The 20,220-nt window shown below is 46.5% G+C and overlaps 1 protein-coding gene across 1 annotated transcript in view; it reads right to left on the reverse strand.

Annotated features, from left to right (window-relative positions):
- Positions 1-20,220, reverse strand: part of LOC122930718 (V-set domain-containing T-cell activation inhibitor 1-like) — a 111,235-nt gene that overhangs the window by 58,497 nt on the left and 32,518 nt on the right. Inside the window, exons 2-3 of the mRNA XM_044284285.1 lie at positions 17,919-17,983; positions 17,473-17,820 (exon numbers count right to left, since the gene is read on the reverse strand). Coding sequence (XP_044140220.1) covers positions 17,473-17,820; positions 17,919-17,983 — 413 coding nt within the window. The remainder of the gene's footprint in view (positions 1-17,472; positions 17,821-17,918; positions 17,984-20,220) is intronic.

Consider the following 20,220-nt stretch of genomic DNA (forward strand, 5'->3'; position numbering starts at 1 on the left):
AACTTGTCTACCTTTGGGGCCTGTTCATAATGGTAGTCTGTCAGGACTGGAGTTAGGGTTTTCTCTAGGAGGTGTCCATCTTCCTTCCCTAGTTTCCAGGCCTTATTCCGGTATTCCTTTCCCTCCTGTGCTCGGTGTGGTGTTTTTCTCCCACACACAAGCGTGACCGAGTCCCTGCTCTGACTCCATATGTAGCTTAGGAGTCCCTGCTCTGACTCTATACATAGCTTAGGAGTCCCTGCTCTGACTCTATACATAGCTTAGGAGTCCCTGCTCTGACTCTATATATGGCTGTGTATGAAGATAAAGGGGGTATCCCCAAGCGCTGCCTTTATTTTTGAAGTTTTTATACCCGGTTTCGAATTCATCACCATCTACCAAGGTGGTTGTCTCACCTCAGACATCGGGGTCATATCACTAGGATATGCCACCAATGTCTGACAGGTACGGGAGCTCACAAAGTGTAGGAGGGTGCACCGTGCATGCGTGGCCGCCCTCCATTCATTCCTATCGGAGCATTGTACCATTGAAATAAATGGGAAGCGCACCGCGCAAGTGCGCCCACTGTTCCATTTACTTCTGTGGGACTGACTGAAATATCTGAGCCAGCGCTTCCTTAGAAATGAATGGAAGGCGACCATGCATGTGCAGTGCGTCCTCCTCCACTTTGCAGGCTCTGTTTTAAAGCGGTTCTGTCACTAGGATGAACCTTATTAAACCAGACATATTGCCTGGTGGTGTGCATCCTGCTGATTAAAACTATACATTTCTTTTGTCTGTATGATAAACGGCTGCAGAGAAATGTGTGTTTTTATCCACATGCAAAAGAAAAATTCGAGCACCAGGAGGCAGGGCGGAATCATCTGAGCACTGCTCTGTAACACCCCCTGTGCTATGCACATGCCCCCTCAACTTGATTGACAGGGCTAGCCATCAGGCTGAGGGCAGAGCTGTGTCCTAGCATCTACATATCATATACTCTATGTACTATAACTTCAACACACTGAGATCTGCTCAGAAACCTAATCTACATATCATATACACTATGTACTATAGCTTCACCACACTGAGATTTGCTCAGAAAACTAATCTACATATCACTGCTTTATTCACAGACATAATATATGAATCTACAGACACCAGTAATATGTGTTATCTTATAAGTATAGGAAAGACATGCTGAGGGCAGAGCTGTGTCCTAGCATCTACATATCATATACACTATGTACTATAGCTTCACCACACTGAGATCTGCCCAGAAAGCTCATCTACATATCACTGCTTTATTCACAGACACAATATATGATTATACAGACACCAGTAATGTGTGTTATCTTATAAGTATAGGAAAGACATGCTGAGGCCAGAGCTGTGTCCTAGCATCTACATATCATATACACTATGTACTATAGCTTCACCACACTGAGATCTGCTCAGAAAGCTTATTTACATATCACTGCTTTATTAATAGTGTTGAGCGCGAATATTCGAATATCAATTTTTTTTTGTGAATATCGGCACTTTGCTCATTCGCGAATATTTCGAATATAGTGCTATAAATTCGATATTTTGAATATTAGTTTTTTTTTTTATTGTTATATTTTTTTCTTTTCCACTTCCCTAAAGTTGTTCTTACCTGTCCTTAGGATTCCTGGCTTCCTGGCTGCTCTAGTCAGTGTCTGTTGCCGCTTCTGCCGACTTCCGTGCTCATGGAGCGTCCCCATCACCATGGGAACGTCTCCATACTAGAATGTACTGTCGGATTTGAGAATTACGTTGAAATTACGTTGAAATCGATTAATTCAAGTTATAATAATCGAATTGCGATTTCAACTTGGACCTTGTTTACTATGGTTGGCTTGGTAGAATTAGCGAATATGAAGAATGTATTCGTCATATTCCTCAAAACGAAGATAACAAAGTATTCTCCATCTTCGTTTTAGCTACCTATTCGCCAACTTCGCTAATTCTAGCAATCATATAGGAAAGTTGACTATAGAGACAGCTAAGTTTAATTCGCTATGCGATTATATTACTTTTCTTTTTTTATAAATAGAATAATTATAATAATTATCAAGTATAATTATTCTATTTATTTTTAAAAAAGCAAAGTAATATAATCAGATAGCGAATTAAACTTAGCTGTCTCTATAGTCAACTTTCCTATCTGATTGCTAGAATTAGCGAAGTTGACGAATAGGCAGCTAAAACAAATAATTTTGTCGAAATCGAATATGGCACCTCCCGCTCATCACTATTTATTAACAGACACAATATATGATTATACAGATACCAGTAATATGTGTTATCTTATAAGTATAGGAAAGACATGCTAAGGGCAGAGCTGTGTCCTAGCATCTACATATCATATACACTATGTACTATAGCTTCACTACACTGAGATCTGCTCAGAAAGCTCATCTTCATATCACTGCTTTATTCACAGACACAATGTTTGATTATACAGACACCAGTACTATGTGATATCTTATAAGTATAGGAAAGACATGCTGAGGGCAGAGCTATGTCCTAGCATCTACATATCATATACACTATGTACTATAGCTCCACCACACTGAGATCTGCTCAGAAAGCTTATCTACATATCACTGCTTTATTCACAGACACAATGTATGATCATACAGATACCATGTGTGTTATCTTATAAGTATGAAAAAAACACACATCTCTATGTGGTAATGATATAACTAGAGGTTAAGCTATTGGTTTTGTATGTAGAGATCCTGGATTTGAATCTTAGGAGATACTTTGAAGTTTTTTAGTTCAGATATTTTTTTCTTCCACATTTATCCCATAAGAAAAGTCTATTCTTATTTTATAATGTTTTTTTTAGAAAGCTAATAAATATGAGTGGTTTCTTTATAATCATCGATTGTGTCTGTGAAAAAACAGGTAATAGGTTTTAGCAAAAAAAAACAAAAACACTATTCTCAATATAGTAATATAATAATATTCTTCCTTTTAATATAGTTAAAAATTTGAAAAAACATGTCTCTCCTGGGACGTCCACATACAGAACAGTCCACTATACCACCAAGATATAGCCTTGCCACATAGAGAAGTCAGTTTTTTCTATACTTATAAGCTATCACATATTACTGGTGTCTGTATAATCATATATTGTGTCTGTGAATAAAGCAGTGATATGTAGATGAGCTTTCTGAGCAGATGTCAGTGTGGTGAAGCTATAGTACATAGCATATATGATATGTAGCACAGCTCTGTCCTGAGCATGTCTTACCTGTCTGTCACGGCCTATGGTGTGCTTAGTGACACTTTCCTTCACTTGTGGTTGCCCGTGGCAATGTGTGGTGTTATGTGCATGTATCACGGCCTATGGTGTGCTTAGTGACACTTTCCTTCACTTTTGGTTGCCCGTGGCAACGTGTGGTGTTGTGTGCATGTGGTGGCAGTGTCTCGGCCTTCTGGCTAATCCCCAGGACATGGTTGCTACGCATGCTGTTGCCCGCGGTAACAGGTGGAGTGTGTGCTTGTTTGTGCTTTTCCCCTTTAAGTAGCTTCCATCCCTTGCCTGGTATTGGAAGGGTTAATTCCCTTCCTAGTGTGTGAACACTGGGTGTGTCTCTGTGTGGGTGTGGCTACTTAGGGCTATTTAGCTCCTGCTGGATGGCAGAAGCTGAGGGGTACTTCAGCCATGCGGTTTGCTGGAGTCATCCTCCTGGTATTATTCCAACTGTCCACTGAGGGCCACCCTTGTGGTCATAAGTTATGTTAGATATTATTGTTCTTGTATTATTATATGTCTAGTGGTGTCTTTATCTTTATTGCAGCTTATGATCCTGGGTTCCTGTGTGATGTGGGCTGTGTCCGTTTGTGTTCTTGTGGACAGCAGCACTCATGCATGGGTTCCAGGCTGTGTGTCTGTGGCAGGTACGTGTGATATTTGTCTACTTACCTGCCATTGCCATATGCTGTACATGTTCCCTTTTCCTTGCAGCTTGGCCAGTGAGACTCTGGTTCCTCCGTGATGTGGAGGAACAGGTCGTCTTACTCTGCTCCTAGTCCAGGGCCACCCTGAGGGCTAGTAGGGATCTTAGGTTCCTGAGTATGAGCCCTCCTACCATCAGGGTTGGCTCATACGGCTAGGAGACAGGGTCAAAATTAGGGATGTGATAGGAGGTGACCTGCTCCCTGATTCCTGTCCTGGCTTGGCAGCTATCTTTCATATTGACATCCCACGGATTAGAGTTACCCCCACTCTGATCCGTGACACTGTCAATCACGAGGAGGGGGCAGTGTGCAGAGCACAGGGTGTGTGTACCGGGCAGTGCTCAGATGATTCAGCCCCGCCTCCTGGTGCTCCTATTGCTCATTTCCATATTAATAAAAACACGGATTTCTATGCAGCTGTTTAACATACAGACAAAAGAAAGGTATTGTTTTAATCATGATGAGTCCTACCAGGCAGTATGTCTGTTTAATAGGGTTGATCCTGGTGACAGGGCCTCTTTAGAGATAGGTGCAGGTCCCACCAAACATCCTGGCAATATGTCCCCAATGTCTGAGGTGAGACATTTTAAGGCAAAAACTTTAAAGAGGACCTTTCATGGGTCTATGTGTAAGAAACTGGTATGCTTTCCAGATAGGGCAGCCCCCACAGATGCAAGCACTTTTTTTTTCTAAAATACCCCTCAGTTCGGCGCTGTGTCCCCCACTGTTTTTCCCGCCTGATATGTTAATTTAGACCATCGGTACTGGGAGGAGGAGAAGGCTGGGTTTAACCACTGAGCTATGCAGTTAAGTGCTAATAATTAAGAGATATATTCTGGCTGAAGACCTCATGAGGAGCGTCCCATGTATTATGTGTTCATATACAGAAGAAATAGCAGTTTATATATTTTTTTGTAATTGCAAAAACTATTTTTGGCACAAAATAAATTTGCAATTACTAAAAAAATAGAAACTAATACTTCTGCTATATATGAACACATAATACATGGGACGCTCCTCATGAAGTCTTCAGCCAGCACCTATCTCTTATGGCTCACAGGCTGTCCCCAACAGTGAAAAGTTTGCTTTCAGTAAAAAAAACATGCAAAACCTAAAATATGTTCAGATAACACCCATGTTAAGCCACGCCCCAAACCACACCCTGTTTAAACTTGGCCGATAGTTTTTGCAGGGAATGGTGTCATTCCTATGGCGCTATTATACATACCTTGAATTATTGCTATTTACGCTGCTGTTGCATTTTTCACTGATGCGTGCTGTTGGCATTTTCCACGGACAGCACACGTCACTGGTGTAGCTATAGAGATCGCAGCGGTCGCAGTGGTGTTGTAGTTTTCCCTTTAGAGGATGCAGTGCATCTTATAAAGGGAATACTAGTGAGTCCCCTTCCATTATGCAAGCGCTCACTAGTCTGCAGGAGGAGGAGGAGTGAAGCACTGTGAGCGCTGTACTTGCCCCTCCTTCTGCTCGCTCTTCTCGGGACCCTCACTGCTCTGTCCTGGCTGCCTGCAGTGTCAGGTCTTGCAGAGCGCACTCTGACCTGATGCTGCAGGCAGTCACGCGACGGGCCCCGAGAAAAGAAGAGAGCCAAGACCGGGAGAGTGGCGCCAGGAGAGGTAAGTTAATTTATTTATTTTACAGTTCGATCTGGGGTCTAGGTCTAATGGGGGTCTGGAGGTGTAATGGGGATCTGATTGGGGGTCTGGAGGTCTAATAGGGGTCTTATTGGGGGTCCGGGGGTCTAATGGAGGTGAGATATGGGAATTTGGAGGTCTAGTGGGAGTCTAGAGGTCTAAGGGGGTCTGAAGGCCTGGTCTGAGGTCTAATGGGGGTTTAGAGGTCTGGTCTAAGTTCTGATATGGGGTCTGGAGGTCTGGTCAGAAGTCTGATATGGGGGTCTGGAGGTCTGGTTAGAAGTCTGATATGGAGGTCTGGAGGTCTGGTATGGGGTCAGGAGGTCTAATGGGGGTCTTATAGTGGGGTCTGGAGGTCTAATGGGGATCTGAAGGTCTAATGGGGTCTTCTATGGGAGTCTGGAGGTCTAATGGGGGTCTGATCTGAAGTCTAAAACTGGGGTCTGATATAGATGTCTAAAGTGTGTCTGGTCTGAGATGGGGGGGTCTCATCTAGGGTTATATATGGGGGTCTAGTCTGAAAGGTAAGGGGTTTTTCTTTTGTACTGGCACACAATATAAAGGGGTATTTTTGTACTGGCGCCAGTATTTTCAGGAGGACTGTTTCTGCAGGATAGTATTGAGGAGCACAGTGGGCACAGTATTGGGGGGTAGCAGGATGGGGTGTTGAGAAGGTAAGGAGGAGGATGGAAAGGTAGGAAAGTAAGATGTCTGTTTGTTAAACTCTGCAGAGACGAGACGCGGCTGAAAGAAGTCACCATGGCGGTCTGGACTGAATGGAGAACATGAGGAAAGAGAACATCTACATCAAAGGAGACGTCACTGGATGGAAGAGTTATGTGGTGCTGTATGACCCGGTGTGTTCAGTAGCGCTGTATGTAATGTTTTCCAAGTATGTCTTTAAAGGGGTTGACCCCTTTTTCTTTTCGTACGAGCGCTGCCTTCTCTGCTCTGTTTACCTGCTCACCTCTGTGGCGTCGGCTGCCCTCTTTTCAAACAGCTGATTGGTGGGGGTGCCGGGGGACCCCCGCCGATCTGATATTGATGAACTATCCTGAGGATGTCATCAGGACAAACCCTTTAACAGTAGGACCGGAGGGAATGGGTTAGGTTGAGAATTTGACATTTCAATTTTTGCCTCAGAAAACTAGGTGCACCCCTGCCCCTGACCACAAAGGGAAGAAAGGTTGGGGGCCCAAGCTGAACTCTTGCACCAGGGCCCATGAGCCTTTAGCTACGCCCCTGGAACACGTACTCAATTATTTCAATATGTTTTTTCGCACATCAGTATTTTTTTACTGACCATGGCTCAGTGACATAATCACGGAGACATGTATGACTTTGGTCTGTGAAAATCACAGACACAACATGAATGACGTTTGTGTTGCATCCCTTTCTCACTGACCAGTGGCGTGCTAAGGGGCCCCAGGTGCCAACTCTCAGGGGGGTGCCAGAAGCAATGAGCGCAGGGAGCTGCGGTCCTGTCGCTCACCGCTCCGCTCCCCGCGCTCCTCCCCTCCTTCAGGCCGGCGGCGCACAGAATGGTGAAGCAGGAAGACTCCTCCCCGCTCCACTATTCAGCCTGCAGGCACGGATCGCACTGCCAGCCTGTGTGGGCGGAGCCTTCAGCCTGGAAATCTACATAAGCTCCGCCCACACAGAGCTGCAGAGCGATCTGTGCCTGCAGGGAAGAGAGGACTGTGAGCTTCAGGAGAGGGACAAAGAGGACTTTATTACCATGGAGGGGGCACAGAGGACTTTATTACTATGGAGAGGGCACAGAGGGCTTTATTACCATGGGGAGGGCACAAAGGTCTTTATTACCATGGAGAGGGCACAGAGGGCTTTATTACTATGGAGGGGGCACAGAGGGCTTTATTACTCTGGAGGGGGCACAGAGGGCTTTATTACTATGGAGGGGGCACAGAAGGCTTTATTACTCTGGAGGGGGCACAGAGGGCTTTATTACTATGGAGGGGGCACAGAGGACTTTATTACTATGGAGGGAGCACAGAGGGCTTTATTACTATGGAGGGGGCACAGAGGACTTTATTACTATGAAGGGGGCACAGAGGTCTTTATTACTATGGAGGGGGCACAGAGGAATTTATTACTATGCAGGAAGCACAGAGGACTTTATTACTATGGAGGGGCACAGAGGACTTTATTACTATGGAGGGGGCACAGAGGGCTTTATTACTCTGGAGGGGGCACAGAGGGATTTATTACTATGGAGGGGGCACAGAGGGCTTTATTACTATGGAGGGGGCACAGAGGGCTTTATTACTCTGGAGGGGGCACAGAGGGCTTTATTACTATGGAGGGAGCACAGAGGGCTTTATTACTCTGGAGGGGGCACAGAGGGCTTTATTACTCTGGAGGGGGCACAGAGGGCTTTATTACTATGGAGGGGGCACAGAGGGCTTTATTACTATGGAGGGGGCACAGAGGGCTTTATTACTATGAAGGAGGCACAGATGACTTTATTACTCTGGAGGGGGCACAGAGGGCTTTATTACTATGGAGGGGGCACAGAGGGCTTTATTACTCTGGAGGGGGCACAGAGGGCTTTATTACTATGGAGGAAGCACAGAGGACTTTATTACTATGGAGGGGGCACAGAGGGCTTTATCACTATGGAGAGGGCACAGAGGGCTTCATTACTATGGAGGGGGCACAGAGGGCTTTATTACTATGAAGGAGGCACAGATGACTTTATTACTCTGGAGGGGCACAGAGGGCTTTATTACTATGGAGGGAGCACAGAAGGATTTATTACTATGTAGGGGGCACAGAGGGCTTTATTACAATGGAGGGGGCACAGATGGCTTTATTACTCTGGAGGGGGCACAGAGGACTTTATTACTATGGAGGGAGCACAGAGGGCTTTATACTCTTTAGGGGGACACAGAGAGCTTTATTACTATGAAGGAGGCACAGAGGACTATTACTCTGGAGGATGGCACAGATGACTTTATTACTCTGGAGTGGGCACAGAGGACTTATTACTATGGAGGGGGCACAGAGGGCCTTTATTACTCTTTAGGGGGACACAGAGATCTTTATTACTCTGGAGGAGGCACAGATGACTTTATTACTCTGGAGGGGGCACAGATGACTTTATTACTCTGGAGGGGGCACAGAGGACTTTATTACTATGGAGGGGGCACAGAGGACTTTATTACTCTTTAGGGGACACATAGAGCTTTATTACTATGAAGGAGGCACAGAGGACTATTACTCTGGAGGAGGCACAGATGACTTTATTACTCTGGAGGGGGCACAGAGGACTTTATTACTATGGAGGGGGCACAGAGGGCTTTATTACTTTTTAGGGGGGCAACAGAGAGCTTTATTACTCTGGAGGAGGCACAGATGACTTTATTACTATGGAGGGGGCACAGAGGGCTTTATTACTATGGAGGGAGCACAGAGGGCTTTATTACTCTGGAGGGGGCACAGAGGGCTTTATTACTATGGAGGGGGCACAGAGGGCTTTATTACTCTGGAGGGGGCACAGAGGGCTTTATTACTATGGAGGGGGCACAGAGGGCTTTATTACTATGAAGGGGGCACAGAGGGCTTTATTACTCTGGAGGGGGCACAGAGGGCTTTATTACTATGGAGGGGGCACAGAGGGCTTTATCACTATGGAGAGGGCACAGAGGGCTTCATTACTATGAAGGAGGCACAGATGACTTTATTACTCTGGAGGGGCACAGAGGGCTTTATTACTATGGAGGGAGCACAGAAGGATTTATTACTATGTAGGGGGCACAGAGGGCTTTATTACTATGGAGGGGGCACAGATGGCTTTATTACTCTGGAGGGGGCACAGAGGACTTTATTACTATGGAGGGGGCACATAGGGCTTTATTACTCTTTAGGGGGGACACAGAGAGCTTTATTACTATGAATGAGGCACAGAGGACTATTACTCTGGAGGAGGCACAGATGACTTTATTACTCTGGAGGGGGCACAGAGGGCTTTATTACTATGGAGGGAGCACAGAGGGCTTTATTACTCTGGAGGGGGCACAGAGGGCTTTATTACTATGGAGGGGGCACAGAGGGCTTTATTACTCTGGAGGGGGCACAGAGGGCTTTATTACTATGGAGGGGGCACAGAGGGCTTTATTACTATGAAGGGGGCACAGAGGGCTTTATTACTCTGGAGGGGGCACAGAGGGCTTTATTACTATGGAGGGCTTTATCACTATGGAGAGGGCACAGAGGGCTTCATTACTATGAAGGAGGCACAGATGACTTTATTACTCTGGAGGGGCACAGAGGGCTTTATTACTATGGAGGGAGCACAGAAGGATTTATTACTATGTAGGGGGCACAGAGGGCTTTATTACTATGGAGGGGGCACAGATGGCTTTATTACTCTGGAGGGGGCACAGAGGACTTTATTACTATGGAGGGGGCACATAGGGCTTTATTACTCTTTAGGGGGGACACAGAGAGCTTTATTACTATGAATGAGGCACAGAGGACTATTACTCTGGAGGAGGCACAGATGACTTTATTACTCTGGAGGGGGCACAGAGGACTTTATTACTATGGAGGGGGCACATAGGGCTTTATTACTCTTTAGGGGGGACACAGAGAGCTTTATTACTATGAAGGAGGCACAGAGGACTATTACTCTGGAGGAGGCACAGATGACTTTATTACTCTGGAGGGGGCACAGAGGACTTTATTACTATGGAGGGGGCACATAGGGCTTTATTACTCTTTAGGGGGGACACAGAGAGCTTTATTACTATGAAGGAGGCACAGAGGACTATTACTCTGGAGGGGGCGCAGATGACTTTATTACTCTGGAGGGGGCACAGAGGACTTTATTACTATGGAGGGGGCACATAGGGCTTTATTACTCTTTAGGGGGACACAGAGAGCTTTATTACTATGAAGGAGGCACAGAGGACTATTACTCTGGAGGAGGCACAGATGACTTTATTACTCTGGAGGGGGCACAGAGGACTTTATTACTATGGAGGGGGGCACAGAGGGCTTTATTACTTTTTAGGGGGACACAGAGAGCTTTATTACTCTGGAGGAGGCACAGATGACTTTATTACTATGGAGGGGGCACAGAGGGCTTTATTACTATGGAGAGAGCACAGAGGGCTTTATTACTCTGGAGGGGGCACAGAGGGCTTTATTACTATGGAGGGGGCACAGAGGGCTTTATTACTATGAAGGAGGCACAGATGACTTTATTACTCTGGAGGGGCACAGAGGGCTTTATTACTATGGAGGGGGCACAGAGGGCTTTATCACTATGGAGAGGGCACAGAGGGCTTCATTACTATGGAGGGGGCACAGAGGGCTTTATTACTATGAAGGAGGCACACATGACTTTATTACTCTGGAGGGGCACAGAGGGCTTTATTACTATGGAGGGAGCACAGAAGGATTTATTACTATGTAGGGGGCACAGAGGGCTTATTACTATGGAGGGGGCACAGATGGCTTTATTACTCTGGAGGGGGCACAGAGGACTTTATTACTATGGAGGGGGCACAGAGGGCTTTATTACTCTTTAGGGGGGACACAGAGAGCTTTATTACTATGAAGGAGGCACAGAGGACTATTACTCTGGAGGAGGCACAGATGACTTTATTACTCTGGAGGGGGCACAGAGGACTTTATTACTATGGAGGGAGCACAGAGGGCTTTATTACTCTTTAGGGGGACACAGAGAGCTTTATTACTATGAAGGAGGCTCAGAGGACTATTACTCTGGAGGAGGCACAGATGACTTTATTACTCTGGAGGGGGCACAGAGGACTTTATTACTATGGAGGGGGCACAGAGGGCTTTATTACTCTTTAGGGGGACACAGAGAGCTTTATTACTCTGGAGGAGGCACAGATGACTTTATTACTCTGGAGGGGGCACAGATGACTTTATTACTATGGAGGGGGCACAGAGGGCTTTATTACTATGGAGGGAGCACAGAGGGCTTTATTACTCTTTAGGGGGACACAGAGAGCTTTATTACTATGAAGGAGGCACAGAGGACTATTACTCTGGAGGAGGCACAGATTACTTTATTACTCTGGAGGGGGCACAGAGGACTTTATTACTATGGAGGGGCACAGAGGGCTTTATTACTCTTTAGGGGGACACAGAGAGCTTTATTACTCTGGAGGAGGCACAGATGACTTTATTACTCTGGAGGGGGCACAGATGACTTTATTACTCTGGAGGGGGCACAGAGGACTTTATTACTATGGAGGGGGCACATAGGGCTTTATTACTCTTTAGGGGGACACAGAGAGCTTTATTACTATGAAGGAGGCACAGAGGACTATTACTCTGGAGGAGGCACAGATGATTTTATTACTCTGGAGGGGGCACAGAGGACTTTATTACTATGGAGGGGGCACAGAGGGCTTTATTACTTTTTAGGGGGCAACAGAGAGCTTTATTACTCTGGAGGAGGCACAGATGACTTTATTACTATGGAGGGGGCACAGAGGGCTTTATTACTATGGAGGGAGCACAGAGGGCTTTATTACTCTGGAGGGGGCACAGAGGGCTTTATTACTATGGAGGGGGCACAGAGGGCTTTATTACTCTGGAGGGGGCACAGAGGGCTTTATTACTCTGGAGGGGGCACAGAGGGCTTTATTACTATGGAGGGGGCACAGAGGGCTTTATTACTATGAAGGGGGCACAGAGGGCTTTATTACTCTGGAGGGGGCACAGAGGGCTTTATTACTATGGAGGGGGCACAGAGGGCTTTATCACTATGGAGAGGGCACAGAGGGCTTCATTACTATGAAGGAGGCACAGATGACTTTATTACTCTGGAGGGGCACAGAGGGCTTTATTACTATGGAGGGAGCACAGAAGGATTTATTACTATGTAGGGGGCACAGAGGGCTTTATTACTATGGAGGGGGCACAGATGGCTTTATTACTCTGGAGGGGGCACAGAGGACTTTATTACTATGGAGGGGGCACATAGGGCTTTATTACTCTTTAGGGGGGACACAGAGAGCTTTATTACTATGAAGGAGGCACAGAGGACTATTACTCTGGAGGAGGCACAGATGACTTTATTACTCTGGAGGGGGCACAGAGGACTTTATTACTATGGAGGGAGCACAGAGGGCTTTATTACTCTTTAGGGGGACACAGAGAGCTTTATTACTATGAAGGAGGCACAGAGGACTATTACTCTGGAGGAGGCACAGATGACTTTATTACTCTGGAGGGGGCACAGAGGACTTTATTACTATGGAGGGGGCACAGAGGGCTTTATTACTCTATAGGGGGACACAGAGATCTTTATTACTCTGGAGGAGGCACAGATGACTTTATTACTCTGGAGGGGGCGCAGATGACTTTATTACTCTGGAGGGGGCACAGAGGACTTTATTACTATGGAGGGGGCACATAGGGCTTTATTACTCTTTAGGGGGACACAGAGAACTTTATTACTATGAAGGAGGCACAGAGGACTATACTCTGGAGGAGGCACAGATGACTTTATTACTCTGGAGGGGGCACAGAGGACTTTATTACTATAGAGGGGGCACAGAGGGCTTTATTACTTTTTAGGGGGACACAGAGAGCTTTATTACTCTGGAGGAGGCACAGATGACTTTATTACTCTGGAGGGGGCACAGATGACTTTATTACTATGGAGGGGGCACAGAGGGCTTTATTACTATGGAGGGAGCACAGAGGGCTTTATTACTCTTTAGGGGGACACAGAGAGCTTTATTACTATGAAGGAGGCACAGAGGACTATTACTCTGGAGGAGGCACAGATTACTTTATTACTCTGGAGGGGGCACAGAGGACTTTATTACTATGGAGGGGGCACAGAGGGCTTTATTACTCTTTAGGGGGACACAGAGAGCTTTATTACTCTGGAGGAGGCACAGATGACTTTATTACTCTGGAGGGGGCACAGATGACTTTATTACTCTGGAGGGGGCACAGAGGACTTTATTACTATGGAGGGGGCACATAGGGCTTTATTACTCTTTAGGGGGACACAGAGAGCTTTATTACTATGAAGGAGGCACAGAGGACTATTACTCTGGAGGAGGCACAGATGATTTTATTACTCTGGAGGGGGCACAGAGGACTTTATTACTATGGAGGGGGCACAGAGGGCTTTATTACTTTTTAGGGGGCAACAGAGAGCTTTATTACTCTGGAGGAGGCACAGATGACTTTATTACTATGGAGGGGGCACAGAGGGCTTTATTACTATGGAGGGAGCACAGAGGGCTTTATTACTCTGGAGGGGGCACAGAGGGCTTTATTACTATGGAGGGGGCACAGAGGGCTTTATTACTCTGGAGGGGGCACAGAGGGCTTTATTACTCTGGAGGGGGCACAGAGGGCTTTTATTACTATGGAGGGGGCACAGAGGGCTTTATTACTATGAAGGGGGCACAGAGGGCTTTATTACTCTGGAGGGGGCACAGAGGGCTTTATTACTATGGAGGGGGCACAGAGGGCTTTATCACTATGGAGAGGGCACAGAGGGCTTCATTACTATGAAGGAGGCACAGATGACTTTATTACTCTGGAGGGGCACAGAGGGCTTTATTACTATGGAGGGAGCACAGAAGGATTTATTACTATGTAGGGGGCACAGAGGGCTTTATTACTATAGAGGGGGCACAGATGGCTTTATTACTCTGGAGGGGGCACAGATGACTTTATTACTATGGAGGGGGCACATAGGGCTTATTACTCTTTAGGGGGGACACAGAGAGCTTTATTACTATTAAGGAGGCACAGAGGACTATTACTCTGGAGGAGGCACAGATGACTTTATTACTCTGGAGGGGGCACAGAGGACTTTATTACTATGGAGGGAGCACAGAGGGCTTTATTACTCTTTAGGGGGACACAGAGAGCTTTATTACTATGAAGGAGGCACAGAGGACTATTACTCTGGAGGAGGCACAGATGACTTTATTACTCTGGAGGGGGCACAGAGGACTTTATTACTATGGAGGGGGCACAGAGGGCTTTATTACTCTATAGGGGGACACAGAGATCTTTATTACTCTGGAGGAGGCACAGATGACTTTATTACTCTGGAGGGGCGCAGATGACTTTATTACTCTGGAGGGGGCACAGAGGACTTTATTACTATGGAGGGGGCACATAGGGCTTTATTACTCTTTAGGGGGACACAGAGAACTTTATTACTATGAAGGAGGCACAGAGGACTATTACTCTGGAGGAGGCACAGATGACTTTATTACTCTGGAGGGGGCACAGAGGACTTTATTACTATAGAGGGGGCACAGAGGGCTTTATTACTTTTTAGGGGGACACAGAGAGCTTTATTACTCTGGAGGGGGCACAGAGGGCTTTATTACTATGGAGAGAGCACAGAGGGCTTTATTACTCTGGAGGGGGCACAGAGGGCTTTATTACTATGGAGGGGGCACAGAGGGCTTTATTACTATGAAGGAGGCACAGATGACTTTATTACTCTGGAGGGGCACAGATGACTTTATTACTATGGAGGGGGCACAGAGGGCTTTATTACTATGGAGAGGGCACAGAGGGCTTCATTACTATGGAGGGGGCACAGAGGGCTTTATTACTATGAAGGAGGCACAGATGACTTTATTACTCTGGAGGGGCACAGAGGGCTTTATTACTATGGAGGGAGCACAGAAGGATTTATTACTATGTAGGGGGCACAGAGGGCTTTATTACTATGGAGGGGGCACAGATGGCTTTATTACTCTGGAGGGGGCACAGAGGACTTTATTACTATGGAGGGGGCACAGAGGGCTTTATTACTCTTTAGGGGGGACACAGAGAGCTTGATTACTATGAAGGAGGCACAGAGGACTATTACTATGGAGGAGGCACAGATGACTTTATTACTCTGGAGGGGGCACAGAGGACTTTATTACTATGGAGGGAGCACAGAGGGCTTTATTACTCTTTAGGGGGACACAGAGGGCTTTATTACTATGAAGGAGGCACAGAGGACTAATACTCTGGAGGAGGCACAGATGACTTTATTACTCTGGAGGGGGCACAGAGGGCTTTATTACTCTTTAGGGGGACACAGAGAGCTTTATTACTCTGGAGGAGGCACAGGTGACTTTATTACTCTGGAGGGGGCACAGATGACTTTATTACTATGGAGGGGGCACAGAGGGCTTTATTACTATGGAGGGAGCACAGAGGGCTTTATTACTCTTTAGGGGGACACAGAGAGCTTTATTACTATGAAGGAGGCACAGAGGACTATTACTCTGGAGGAGGCACAGATTACTTTATTACTCTGGAGGGGGCACAGAGGACTTTATTACTATGGAGGGGGCACAGAGGGCTTTATTACTCTTTAGGGGGACACAGAGAGCTTTATCACTCTGGAGGAGGCACAGATGACTTTATTACTCTGGAGGGAGCACAGAGGGATGTATTACTATGGAGGGGGCACAGAGGGCTTTATTGCTATGGAGGGGGCACAGATGGCTTTATTACTCTGGAGGGGGCACAGAGGACTTTATTACTATGGAGGGGGCACATAGGGCTTTATTACTCTTTAGGGGGACACAGAGAGCTTTATTACTATGAAGGAGGCACAGAGGACTATTACTCTGGAGGAGGCACAGATGACTTTATTACTCTGGAGGGGGCACAGAGGACTTTATTACTATGGAGGGGGCACAGTGGGCTTTATTACTCTTTAGGGGACACAGAGAGCTTTATTACTCTGGAGGAGGCACAGATGACTTTATTACTCTGGAGGGAGCACAGAGGGATGTATTACTATGGAGGGGGCACAGAGGGCTTTATTGCTATGGAGGGGGCACAGATGGCTTTATTACTCTGGAGGGGGCACAGAGGACTTTATTACTATGTAGGGGGCACATAGGGCTTTATTACTCTTTAGGGGGACACAGAGAGCTTTATTACTATGAAGGAGGCACAGAGGACTATTACTCTGGAGGAGGCACAGATGACTTTATTACTCTGGAGGAGGCACAGATGACTTTATTACTATGGAGGGGGCACAGAGGGCTTTATTACTCTGGAGGAGGCACAGATGACTTTATTACTATGGAGGGGGCACAGAGGACATTATTACTGTGACAGGGCACAATGTGAATTTCTACTATAGAGAGGGCACAGAGGGCATTACTAGCACAGTCTGCATTACTACTATTAAGAGGGCTAAATGGGCATTATTACTGTGACAGGGCACAGTGTGGATTTCTACTATGAAGGGGGCACAGAGGGTATTACTAGCACAATGGGCATTACTACTATTAAGCAGGCAAAATGGACATTATTACTGTGAAGGGGCACAAAGAGGGCAATATTACTGTGAGGGGGTACAATGTTTTTTTAAGTATTGGGGGGGGGGGGGGGCAGAGAATGTACCCACCCTGGGTGCCAAACACCATAGGCATGCCATTGGCACTGACCACTGGTAGGAGATGCTTTAGAAATACATTTTCAGCTGAGCAGCGTCCAAACACGGATGCAGCTTCCCGGACATTACGAATGGAACGCGGACTGATTTTTTCATTGATGTGAAAATAAATGGAAATGTGAACGAAGCCTTGATGGATCAAGTGAGAAAGTACAGGACCCATGAATGTCCTTCCTCTATAGCAGGGAGGCTCAACCTGCGGCCCTCCAGCTGTTGTAAAACTACAACTCCCATCATGCCTGGGCAGCCTACAGCAGTGCATGGTGGGAGTTGTAGTTTTACAGCAGCTGGAGGGCCACAAGTTGAGCCTCCCTGCACTATAGGCACCCTGAGATTGTCGGCACTCTATCCTCTAAGCTGAAGTTGTCCCCCGTCCCCCATGCTTCTCACCTCCGACGCTGAGGCTCAGCGTGTTCTGTCCTTGCCCGTTAGAGTTGGTGATTGTGCACTTGTAGACGCCGGCGTCATTCAGCTTGACATTGGTTAACGCCAGGGAGGCATTGCCTGCAGACAGCTGGGTGATGAAGAGCGAGGTCCGAGTTTTGAAGTTTGAGTTCTGATCGGTCAATGAAATCTTTCCGTTCTCATATTTGTAGACATTCCCAGTGTCTCCCACCTTCTCCCAGAGGACATTACTGGTTTTTTTAGCATCAGGGGTAAAAGTGCAAGGAAGGATCGCATCCTTACCCATCTGTCCGACAGTGTTAACGGTGGTCACGTCATTAGTGGTGCTGTTACCTGGAGGAGGAAACGGTGGGTGAAGTCTACAGGTCACTGCCGCATCTGATGGTTCAGATAATGTGCAAAACGTCACCTCCGCGTACGGCACAACTTACCGGCAACACTGAGGCCGATGATGAGCCCAAGGGCGGCAACAAGGAGGATGATGATCGCAATCATACTGCAAAAAAAGGGAGAAGAGTCACCGAAAACGGAGTGACCCCAGCTATGACCCTGACATTAACCCTTTAACTGCACCAAATCATCAGGAGTGCTGAACCTAAGACTCACTCCGATAATTCACCAGCTACAGTATATAGTAGACATTTACCCCCTCACTGACCTAGACCTCCAGGTATACTGATAGGACATCTCTGACTATCCTAGACCACCACCTATACTGATATGGACTCCTTTACTGCCCTAGACTTTAAGGAAAACAGACATTTACCCCTCACTGACCTAGACCTCCAGGTATACTGATAGGACATCTCTGACTATCCTAGACCACCACCTATACTGATATGGACTCCTTTACTGCCCTAGACTTTAAGGAAAACAGACATTTACCCCTCACTGACCTAGACCTCCAGGTATACTGATAGGAAATCGCTGACTATCCTATACCACCACCTATACTGATATGGACTCCTTTACTGCCCTAGACTTCAAGGAAAACAGACATTTACCCCTCACTGACCTAGACCTCCAGGTATACTGATAGGAAATCGCTGACTATCCTAGACCACCACCTATACTGATATGGACTCCTTTACTGCCCTAGACTTTAAGGAAAACAGACATTTACCCCTCACTGACCTAGACCTCCAGGTATACTGATAGGACATCTCTGACTATCCTAGACCACCACCTATACTGATATGGACTCCTTTACTGCCCTAGACTACAAGGCAAACAGCCATTTACCCCTCACTGACCTAGACCTCCAGGTATACTGATAGGAAATCGCTGACTATCCTAGACCACCACCTATACTGATATGGACTCCTTTACTGCCCTAGACTTCAAGGCAAACAGCCATTTACCCCTCACTGACCTAGACCTCCAGGTATACTGATAGGAAATCGCTGACTATCCTAGACCACCACCTATACTGATATGGACTCCTTTACTGCCCTAGACTACAAGGCTACAAGGCAAACAGACATTTACCCCTCACTGACCTAGACCTCCAGGTATACTGATAGGACATCTCTGACTATCCTAGACCACCACCTATACTGATATGGACTCCTTTACTGCCCTAGACTTCAAGGCAAACAGACATTTACCCCTCACTGACCTAGACCTCCAGGTATACTGATAGGACATCTCTGACTATCCTAGACCACCACCTATACTGATATGGACTCCTTTACTGCCCTAGACTACAAGGCTACAAGGCAAACAGACATTTACCCCTCACTGACCTAGACCTCCAGGTATACTGATAGGAAATCGCTGACTATCCTAGACCACCACCTATACTGATATGGACTCCTTTACTGCCCTAGACTACAAGGCTACAAGGCAAACAGACATTTACCCCTCACTGACCTAGACCTCCAGGTATACTGATAGGACATCTCTGACTATCCTAGACCACCACCTATACTGATATGGACTCCTTTACTGCCCTAGACTTCAAGGCAAACAGACATTTACCCCTCACTGACCTAGACCTCCAGGTATACTGATAGGACATCTCTGACTATCCTAGACCACCACCTATACTGATATGGACTCCTTTACTGCCCTAGACTACAAGGCTACAAGGCAAACAGACATTTACCCCTCACTGACCTAGACCTCCAGGTATACTGATAGGAAATCGCTGACTATCCTAGACCACCACCTATACTGATATGGACTCCTTTACTGCCCTAGACTACAAGGCTACAAGGCAAACAGACATTTACCCTTCACTGACCTAGACCTCCAGGTATACTGATAGGACATCTCTGACTATCCTAGACCACCACCTATACTGATATGGAATCCTTTACTGCCCTAGACTACAAGGCTACAAGGAAAACAGACATTTACCCCTCACTGACCTAGACCTCCAGGTATACTGATAGGACATCTCTGACTATCCTAGACCACCATCTATACTGATATGGAATCCTTTACTGCCCTAGACTACAAGGCAAACAGCCATTTACCCCTCACTGACCTAGACCTCCAGGTATACTGATAGGACATCTCTGACTATCCTAGACCACCACCTATACTGATATGGAATCCTTTACTGCCCTAGACTTCAAGGCAAACAGACATTTACCCCTCACTGACCTAGACCTCCAGGTATACTGATAGGACATCTCTGACTATCCTAGACCACCACCTATACTGATATGGACTCCTTTACTGCCCTAGACTACAAGGCTACAAGGCAAACAGACATTTACCCCTCAC

The sequence above is a fragment of the Bufo gargarizans genome, chromosome 3 (assembly GCF_014858855.1).
Source record: "Bufo gargarizans isolate SCDJY-AF-19 chromosome 3, ASM1485885v1, whole genome shotgun sequence".
In the NCBI taxonomy this organism is placed as follows: Eukaryota; Metazoa; Chordata; class Amphibia; order Anura; family Bufonidae; genus Bufo; species Bufo gargarizans.